Source organism: Leiobunum rupestre, chromosome 11, assembly GCF_980474605.1.
Source record: "Leiobunum rupestre chromosome 11, qqLeiRupe1.1.hap1, whole genome shotgun sequence".
NCBI classification, from domain to species: domain Eukaryota; kingdom Metazoa; phylum Arthropoda; class Arachnida; order Opiliones; family Sclerosomatidae; genus Leiobunum; species Leiobunum rupestre.
In genome coordinates this window covers 6,047,180-6,057,529 of record NC_143394.1, presented here as the reverse complement: position 1 = coordinate 6,057,529, position 10,350 = coordinate 6,047,180, and the positions used below count along the sequence as shown (strand labels likewise).

The following is a 10,350-nucleotide window of genomic DNA, read 5'->3' as shown; positions in this document are numbered from 1 at the left end:
TTACGTGTCGGGATTCTTGGTCAAGCTGAATCTGATTGTAAGCTCTCTAAGGTCTATTTTTGTGAAATATTTGCATCCTGCAAGTCTGGAGAAAATGTCCTGCGCTCGTGGTAATGGGGAAACCTCTGTGTTGAGATTAGGGTTTGTTGTTGACTTATAATCTCCACAAATTCGTATAGATCCGTTTGGCTTAAGAACAGTGACTATTGGTGAGGCATACTTAGAGAAAGGAACTCTTTCGATAACATCTTCCTTCTCCAGTCTTTGTAATTTGGCTTCCACCTTCTCAGTCATTGAGTATGGTACCGTTCGTGCTTTGAAATATTTTGGAATTGCGTCAGGCTTAAGGTATAAATGTGCTTCTACATTTTTCAATTTTCCTAAACCTGGAGTAAATACTTTTTCATGTCGTCGGAGAATCTGTTCCAACCTTGAATTGTTTTGTTCAAGATGACTAACGCAATCTTCATTGATTGATGGCAACATCTGGAGACTAGAATATAGCCACTTTCTACCACATAGGTTTGCATCTTTGTCTTTGACGATCAATAATGGTAGTTCAGCTACTCTTGACTTGAATTGGACTTTCACATTTGTACTTCCAATTATGTTAATGGTATCTCCAGTATATGAGCTCAAAGTCTTAGTGAATAGGATCTTTATTTATATTTCTAACGTGCGGAATGGTCTGAAATTCATCTTCGTTGATCATAGTATGACCTGATCCTGTGTAAACTTCAAATTTCACTCTTTTCCCATTGATGAAGCAGGCGATTATATCCGGTGGAGGAGTCGGAGTGTCGAAATTTTCATTCACAGATTTTATAGTATAAACAGGAAAATCATATTCTTCAGGATTTGTTTCACTGTTTTGATCAATGTGATGTGCACGGCTTTGAGGGTGGTGCTGAACATCATCTTTTTTCTTTGGTTTTTGTGGAATGTGTGCTTGACATGCCTTGGCAATATGTCCAGTCTTTTTACATTTGAAACATGTCTCATTCAGAAAGAAACATTCATTACTCTTGTGATTCTTCCCAGCTCAGTGATTGCATTGGTTAGCATTAGGTATGAACCTGTAATTTGATGCTTGTTGGATATATAATGAGCATTGGAAGTAGAGTCGTGGTCTCCGTTCGGTTTCTTCATCTGATGAGAATTCTTCGTTGCTGTTTCCATTGCTTGTACATTGCGAATAGCATCTGTTAGAGTTAAAGTATCATCCTCTGCGAGTAATCCTTTCTGCATTGTCTCATCATTAATGCCGCAAACCAATCTATCTCGAATCCTTTCATCTAAAGTACTACCAAAGCAACAATGTTCAGATAATTTTCTAAGTTCAGATATGTAAACTGCAATAGTTTCCCCTTGCCGTCGGTTACGATTGTTAAAATGCAATCTCTCGACAATCTTAGACGGTTTCGGATTGAAATGTTGATCCAGGATGGTTACTAATTCAGTGTATGATTTCGTTGTCACTGTAGCTGGTCGGATAAGATTTCTTAATAGAGAATATGTAGTTGGTTCTAATACAGTTTAAAAAATGGATCTCTTCTTTACATCATCTTTGATGTCATTCACTGTGAAATAAGCATCAAGTCTTTCTGAATACTGTGACCACATCTCTATTCTGCTTTCAAATACCTCCAATCGTCCAAAAACAGCAGTTTGTTGGGTAGACATTATCTTTTTGTTTGTTGGAACAAATCGTCCTTTGTCAATGTTAAGCCTTTGTTTGTCTTTGAGTGGATTCTCCTATTCTTCTGTTATCTTTTATCATCTCATTTTCAAGAAGAAATAATCTTAATCCGTCGCCATTTATTGTCTCCTTCTTTATATGAATAAAGATCCTATGACTATCTATTGACAATTAACATTCTTTATTTGTACAGCATATTTACAGGAGCATGTTCATGCTCTTTCATACCTGTTTCCCTTATACCTTTTCCCGCCTAGATAGCCCTAGTCTTTTAGCGCCATCTAGTAATATTAATCTATACTATAATGCCGAACTCCGACGAGGCGACGAGGATCAGATCGTTGACGAAGCAGATGCAGTTAATATGTTATGGTCAACAGTCGCGCCAATGTGAGATGGTAACGTGTCTAATAGTTCGTCCATCACGGCGTTAAAGAGCAGTGGCGAAAGCGGATCGCCCTGTTTGACACCGCAACTGAGCGGAAACGGGCCGACGCGGAGTGAGTTGCACGAAATAGTAGTGCCGGCGTTGAGGTAAGTAGCGAGTATATAGTCAGACAACAAAAGTGGGTAATTTAGCGACGGAGTGGAGGAAGTACAATCGGAAACGTGATGGTCAGCAGCACAATAGGCGCAGACAATGCCGTTATAGGTACAGGTGGAATGAAAATGACCGAAGTCCTGGCAGTTAAAACAGCGAGTTGGGCATTTAGGGCAAACAATATCCGAGAATATCGGATAGAGAAACCAGTGGCTTAGCCAGGGAGGGGGGGGGCACAGGTGGCACATGCCCCCCCCCGAAACGTATGGTTGTACGTACAAATATTTTTATTTTTTTATTTTTTCAATGGTGTGCCCCCCTCCCCCCGAAACAAAATCCTGGCTATGCCACTGAGAGAAACATGGCTGGAAGAAGGTGCGAAACGGTTGATTTGGTATAAGGGGCTGACATAAGGGGCAACACTAGAAGGCAGTTGACTGTAATTCTATAACTGACTGAGTCAAGACGCTTGACAAGGGGTCTCGCACCCGAAAGCTTGCGACGTAAATAAATGTTTTTATAAAATAATTATTTTAAATTTATTTTAACCCGCCATGAAGTATCCGTCGCTATATATATATATATATCCAATTTAATCGTGTCAGTTAAGGGGAGATCCGGCAAAGCGTCCTCAGGGGAAAGGCTTAGCGAGACGTCAGGGCTGCTAACGGATAGACGGGTACAGGAGAGGGGGCATCCCCAGTGGGGGCCAAAGTCTTGACAGGCGTGTGATGCATTGCGAAGCCAAAAGAAAGAGAGAGGGGCGAATCTAAACGGGGAGCTTACCAAAATACATCGCCAAATCTATTGTCACGGTATTACGAAAGCGCATCGAGAAAAAGGCGGGATTTAAATGACGTCGAGTGTAAGAAGTAACACATTTTAAATTTATTGGCTGTAGATTTGCCGCGAAAATAATGCGTCACCCTGGTAACAAATAGGTGATCTTCCCTGCAAAAAATGCTTATCAGAAAATGCATTTAAAAACCCAAATTTGTTATTGCGAAATAAGTGTGAAACCTAATTTCGGGTTTTTATACGGTTAATTTTGTTATTAATTACTTACACTATGTAGTAATTAAGCATGTACAAAAACTCTACACACGCCACATTCCCGGAGTATACCCGTAATGGAATATTATATGCACCTATTTTTTAAAAAGAAGATCCAAAGGACATTGTTACATTATTTTTTAGCGTGCGGCGATAATATTGCAGAGTAGTTTTTTAGAGTGAAACAGCGGAAACAAACGCGATTTATTTTTGGGTGAAAGTCAGGCATTCCAGAAATTTGATGGGATATTTTCTAATACCGTCTTTTCGCTGTATTCTACCGAGAGCGGTCAGAAGAGATATCGATCATTCGAAAATTCTAGAATTTCAAGGTACATATATAAGGCTTATTTAAGAAACCATGATTGTATGTTCCATACTAATACTGTTCTTTCTCCAAGGAAAGCGTGGGAAATAATACGGTAGTATCGAGTGGACACTCCACTCCACCCTGGTTAGAGAAAGGTAAAAGGAACTGTATTTCTTACGGGGTTAAATTTATATTCTCAAATAATTTAAAAATGCACTTAATGTACAAAAACATCGATGCATTATTATTGATTCATAGGTATTGTACTTTAGTCTATCGAAATTACTGTAAATATTATTATTATCGACTGTTTATTATTTTAACGGGTCTCTCGTGTGGTAACCGCTCACGCTCTCAAAAAGTTGAGAGCCGGAATAGGCACACGTGGATTTCGCTTCAATTTTGAGAGCGGGAATAGACCAGGGGTACACGGGGGAACGTGCCCCCCCCACAATGTATGGTTGTATTATTATTTTTTTCACAATTGTCTGCCCCCACCGCAGTAAAGTCCTTGCTACGCCACTGGAATAAATACATGGATTTTAGCTCATTTTTGAGAGCTTAAAATTATAAAAAAGTGTAACGAGTAATACATTTTTAATTAAGATTATCTTAATATTGATAAACCTAAATATTACAATGGCACCCTGATTTATAGATTTAAGGTTAGATTAATTTTAATTTTTTACTTTTACTTGCTTTAAAACGTAATCAGGGATAACTGAAGAACCATTAGAATTCTTAAGGCGGAGCCAATTAGGTTTGTTTTAATATTTTATTTTATGTGACTGGGGTTCGAGAACTCTGAAACGCGCAGCCTAGGACTCATTTGAAGACTCGAAACAGTTTCGAGCAAGCTCTTGCACATGCCTCTTCGATATTGTTTTCACTTTATTATTTCTTATTTAAAAATTATTCTATTTCCTTTCGTTGTTATTTTTAGTATAATAAATAGGCCATTATTTAATTAAGTTTAACAGATATAAATTCGTAAAAAATAAATCACAATTTTAATATTTTATCGATAATTCTGCCTTTGCAGAAAGTTCGATAAACACACTGTGATAATAACCAACACACCCACTAAAAAGAGCGCTTCAACTGCTAATGCTTCAACTGCTATTGCTTCATCAGGTTAGTTGCCCAGATATTGTTTTTTCTTTTTAAAAATAATTCATTTTCTTTTTATTGTTATTACTTTCAACTAATGTTCCATTAAGTTTATTAGGTAGAAATTCATAAAAACAAATTATCCCAATAATTTTTTTATCTTTAATTCTGCCTTGTAGGAGGACTCAATAAACACACCGTGAGAGTAAGCAAGATACCCACTAAAAAGAGTACTACAAGTCCAAGTACTTCATCAAGTAAGACTATTTTTGATTTTAGCAATGTTGAAATTTTTACTTTATCTTATTAGATCTCAGCGATGACACTTTCAAAAAAACTGATTTCTATGCTTTGCGATATAAAGATAAAGCTAGATCGCCGGGACAACTGCACATGCCAAAAATCCGAAATTAGTTGGGATCAAATCGAAGAAGCACCAAAGCTACCGTTAGACAGTCTTGAGTCTCTACATTACATGGAAGAGCAACTATCAAATGATCAATTTCGAGAGGCAGCGGTAGATTAACTACTTCTATTGTTTAAAAATTATTAGGTTTATAAAACTAATATTAACTTCTACCCCAAAAATATAGTTGTATAAAATATCTACATATGGTGGTAAAAAAGTTGCCCAATCAACTCGTCGCATTCTTCTTATGATGTTTCGACCAAAATAAACTGGTCTGGTGCCAACTTTAAACAAGGTTTCAAAGATCTTAAATTAAAAAATTTGGTTATAGATATTGTATTCAAGATGTAACTTTTGGATTCTGTAAAAGTTATAACACTTGTGTTATTTTTAGATGCCGTTAGAATTTCAACAAACTTAAAACTGGTCAAAGATGTAGATGTTGAATCAATTATGAAACTATGGTTCAAACATTCAAAAGATAGAGCAGGTTGGCGAATGAAAAGGCTATCAACAACCTCTGAATGAACTGATCTTTCAGTCTAGAAAAAATGTTTGTATTTCGTTTATAAACTATAAGTTATAGTTCCTATAATAAAAAAAACTTGAAAACACTATGTTTGTATTGTTTTATTAGCATTTTTGGAATCTACCGAGGTCAATTTAAGCATACGTTATCTTTTATATATTTTCTATTACCGTTTTAAGTCGGGCAGTAGTCGGCCCGACGCTATAGACCTAAATTGAAAACCCATCGGACCGACTCCTTTTCGTACAATCTCGAATAACCCGTCGGACCGACTCTTTTTCGTACAATCTCGAAAAACCCGTCGGACCGACTCTTTTTCGGACAGTCAACGGGGTAGTGACATTCGAGACTCTGCACAACCCATCCTAGCCGACTGTGTCGGTCGACTGTTTTTTGTACCCGGTCTGACCGACCATATTTTGCTATAGGGGTAACGTCCACGGTCCACCCTGGTTGGTTCTTTCGATTTTAAACGGTTAATTCAGAATTATTAAACTTTGTTAACCAATTACTATATCTCTTATCAAAATCATGTAAAATTAATAAGGTAATAGACAATACAGAAAAGAAAAAGAACTTACAAATTTAAATGTCAGTGTCAACAGAGAATCCAACTATCCGTATAATCAAAATTAGAGTAGAAACTAATTCTGGTATAATCAGTTTCCGTTAGGAGTAATCTAAAGACTGAACACGATCGGCTAAGACTTCGACGGAGTCGGACGGACTTCTACCACACAGTTATTACTACGTTAGTAGCTGCCAGACTCGGGAAAGCAAAATTCGTATTTGGATAATACTAATTCGGATGTAATTATAATTATGTTTTATTATTTTCGAGTTTTAGTGAAAGGGCGATCCGCGATCGGGGGAACTACGTTCGGCACTTTAGGGGCGCCGACCCCTTTTTACCCTTGGGGCGCGCCCGATCGCCCTTATGGCCAGTCCAGGCCTGACAATAGCTATATTTTGAAAATTGAATTTATGGGTGACGCCCTCAGAAAATACCAATCAAATAGAAATGAGCGTAAGCAGAATTTTTAAAACCAAATAATAAATAAGTTTGTAAGTCTTACTGAAGTAGCGCTATGTTGTCTTTGCGTAAGTGTTTGGCTTGTTTAGATAGAAATTTAAAGAGAGGTCTATTCAACGAAAAATGCATTTCCTCACTGTTCAGATTTCGAACTCTATGCAAGGGTTTTGAAACGTACGGTTTCAATAAACAGGACTTACCCGTTTTTAGAGAAATGTTCAAAATGGGCCATTGCCCTTGTTCTGGAGCTCCCATCAGGAAATTTACTACATGTATTCGTATTGAGCCCATTTTCTCGATTTGGGTGAATGATACCTTTTTGGGAAGCTAATTTTAGGGCGCAGGGTATTGACTAGATCAGTTGACCTGTGACGGGGAACGTATGATTTAGGTGAACCGACTAAATATTTATTGCTCAGAAAATGTTTATTTAAAAACTTTTTTTAATGTTGTACATATTATGTTGTATTGTTAACGTTTTCAATAATACGAACCATAAAATGTCAATTATAAAAAATAAAAATGACAATTTAACTAACCCTTTATAAATTAATGATTTAGGTGAACCGACTAAATATTTATTGCTCAGAAAATGTTTATTTAAAAACTTTTTTTAATGTTGTACATATTATGTTGTATTGTTAACGTTTTCAATAATACGAACCATAAAATGTCAATTATAAAAAATAAAAATGACAATTTAACTAACCCTTTATAAATTAATGATTTAGGTGAACCGACTAAATATTTATTGCTCAGAAAATGTTTATTTAAAAACTTTTTTTAATGTTGTACATATTATGTTGTATTGTTAACGTTTTCAATAATACGAACCATAAAATGTCAATTATAAAAAATAAAAATGACAATTTAACTAACCCTTTATAAATTAATGATTTAGGTGAACCGACTAAATATTTATTGCTCAGAAAATGTTTATTTAAAAACTTTTTTTAATGTTGTACATATTATGTTGTATTGTTAACGTTTTCAATAATACGAACCATAAAATGTCAATTATAAAAAATAAAAATGACAATTTAACTAACCCTTTATAAATTAATGATTTAGGTGAACCGACTAAATATTTATTGCTCAGAAAATGTTTATTTAAAAACTTTTTTTAATGTTGTACATATTATGTTGTATTGTTAACGTTTTCAATAATACGAACCATAAAATGTCAATTATAAAAAATAAAAATGACAATTTAACTAACCCTTTATAAATTAATGATTTAGGTGAACCGACTAAATATTTATTGCTCAGAAAATGTTTATTTAAAAACTTTTTTTAATGTTGTACATATTATGTTGTATTGTTAACGTTTTCAATAATACGAACCATAAAATGTCAATTATAAAAAATAAAAATGACAATTTAACTAACCCTTTATAAATTAACACAAACAAATCGTTTTAAGGATTTCCAAATTCTATCGTATTTTTAATACCTTCATCTATAGAATTTTGGAACTCTTCGAATGATTCGTGGACGGTAGGGAGAAATAACGTGTATCCTAAAGTGTTTGTTTTCGGATATTTTTTGTTCTTTTCGGCATCCAGAAACCCAATAGATGGTTTGATATCAAATCCCATTGGCGGGATGTTGTCAGCTCCGGAACAAAATACTAAAACCTCAAGGATAGTGGTTGCCAATTGATCAGCCTCAGTAGCATTGATATCAGTAGATATTTCAGAGTTGGATTCGCATCGAAAAATATATTCGCGGAAATATGCATACGTGTTGCACTCCTGGCGGTATTTGTTACTTAATTCTTCAGAAAATGCAATATCACAGAATAGAGCCAAGAGGTCAATTGCAGTTAATGACTTTTTTGTGTGGCAAAATAAAGGACGAAACGCCTCAGGGTACAAAGTCATTTTCTGCAAGACGCCAAGTGTTTCTAGGCCATCTTTAAATCTTAAGCGAGCTTCTGCTACACGGCCAAAAATTAAGTAATGCAGGACGTCTTTAATGAGTGTTTCTTTGTTGTCAAGGACCTTAATTCTCCTTCGGTCAGCACCAGAAAAGGACATTAATTCAGAAAAATCTTCAATTGCGGAGTGTAATTCTTCCAAATCTCGATTTTTCTTTAAACGCATTAATTTCCTCAGGTATTCTTCCTCTTCAACGTCGTCAATGGAGAGTTCAATGTCTCGAGAGTCAATTTTGACTAGTGACTCAAACGTTATTTTCGACATACCAGATGGGGCTGGGCCACCGTGCACCAAAGACATTGCTATAGCGAGTCCAGTTAAATAATACGCATTTTTGTCAAAAGCCGAGGGGTTAGTCACTAAGGATCTGCATTGCTCTGGTCATGAAAAAATATAGTTTCGCATGTAACCTTTCACCAAAAGTCGCAAAAATTCTCTGGTTGGTCCCCCTTCGTCAATAGCACCTTCGGAATCTTTCTGGATATTTGAGTAGCTGGGTGTCCCAACAAAGCATACATCCATTTTATAGGAAGGATTGAAACTCTTTCTTTTGAATGCTAGAAATGCGCCTTCTATTCTGGTTATGTTGAAATGTGTAGAATGATTTTTATCGATTTGTTGTTTTAGTGACAGAAGAATGTCTCGAATATCAGTTGAAAGAGTTTCACAAGCATTTATTTCAGGTGGCAAAGCTTGGAAACATTCCAATTCTTCTATATCGGGTGGAATATCATCGACATTGTACAATTGTTTCAAGCTATTTTCGTACCAGTTACATATTGGTTTTTCTTTAATGGAGCTTGGGCGGTAACTTTCAATGAATAAATAGAAATGTCCTGTTTAGGGCGAGATCCAGTATGTTCTAGCTTTTTCTTTTTATTTGGTTTGGTTTCATAAAAATCGAAACTCAGTAACTCAGAGCCGTTGTCATCACCGGAATGATTTACATTTTAATCATCATCATCAGAAATACGTGGGAGCGTGTCATCGGACTCCGCAAAATAGTCTAATTCTTTACTGGGTCGTACGTAAAGGGTCTTTTGCTTGTGTTTCCAGAGTTGGTAGAGAAGTTCGCCATTTATTGCAGAGTCACTTTCACAGTCCATTTTTAGTTTAGAAAGAACTAGTCTATTCGCAATCAGCAACTCAAGGCTAAAAATTAAAAAAAAAAATTAGCACTTAAAAATCACTATTGAAAAATAAGATAAATCAGTTTCGAGAGCCGAGGAAAATATTTTAAAATATTAGATGAATTTTCCCATAATTCACGGTGTTTTGTCTTAAGTTTTAAAATATTCAGATAATAAAAATCGTAACGACAATTTTAAACCTCAATTTCTTAACTCTTAATTTTTCAAGCTACGATGTTTTTAATCTCAGCAAAGGTATTTCAAAAATTAATAATTAAATTTTTATTGCTAAAATGTCTACTATTCCTGGACGTTGGAGGGCGCTACTAGGAATGGCATGCACCAAGAAGGCTAGTTAAGCTACTATATTTCTACGGGATTAAATAGTTAACATGACATTCTAGATAATTAACATTATCAGAAGTATATAAGAAACTCTTACGAGAGAGGTATCTATTAAGGATATACAAGAGTTAAATTTCCTCTACCAGTTTTGTTATTGAGCACGCTCTTAAATAAACCGAAAATGGTCGTTAATCGCCGCACTATTTTCGCCTTTTTTTCGGTGTTTTCAAATGTCCACGTACGCGAGTCTT

At 35.5% G+C, this 10,350-nt stretch overlaps 2 protein-coding genes across 2 annotated transcripts; both read right to left on the bottom strand.

Annotated features, from left to right (window-relative positions):
• LOC149921208 (uncharacterized) lies at positions 1-1,565 on the bottom strand. The gene is made up of 4 exons (XM_090162130.1): positions 1,561-1,565; positions 1,024-1,501; positions 677-976; positions 1-573 (listed from the first exon to the last, which is right to left on the bottom strand). Exons 1-4 carry the CDS (start codon positions 1,563-1,565, stop codon positions 1-3), a joined length of 1,356 nt encoding a protein of 451 aa, XP_090018256.1.
• A 6,537-nt stretch (positions 1,566-8,102) lies between these two features.
• LOC149921207 (G2/M phase-specific E3 ubiquitin-protein ligase-like) lies at positions 8,103-8,924 on the bottom strand. Its single transcript, XM_090162129.1, has one exon. The coding sequence runs from the start codon at positions 8,922-8,924 to the stop codon at positions 8,103-8,105; it is 822 nt and encodes a 273-aa protein (XP_090018255.1).
• Positions 8,925-10,350: the final 1,426 nt, after the last annotated feature.

What these genes read in the sequence shown, in the direction of transcription:
- LOC149921208 (XM_090162130.1), bottom strand. An exon ending in AGCTGGGAAGAATCACAAGA is followed by an intron (nt 977 to 1,023) that starts GTAATGAATGTT and finishes AAATGTAAAAAG; the next exon opens with ACTGGACATATTGCCAAGGC. An exon ending in AATTTCAGACCATTCCGCAC is followed by an intron (nt 574 to 676) that starts GTTAGAAATATA and finishes GTCCAATTCAAG; the next exon opens with TCAAGAGTAGCTGAACTACC.
- LOC149921207 (XM_090162129.1), bottom strand. Translation starts at nt 8,924, where the DNA reads ATGTCTTTGGTGCACGGTGGCCCAGCCCCATCTGGTATGTCGAAAATA.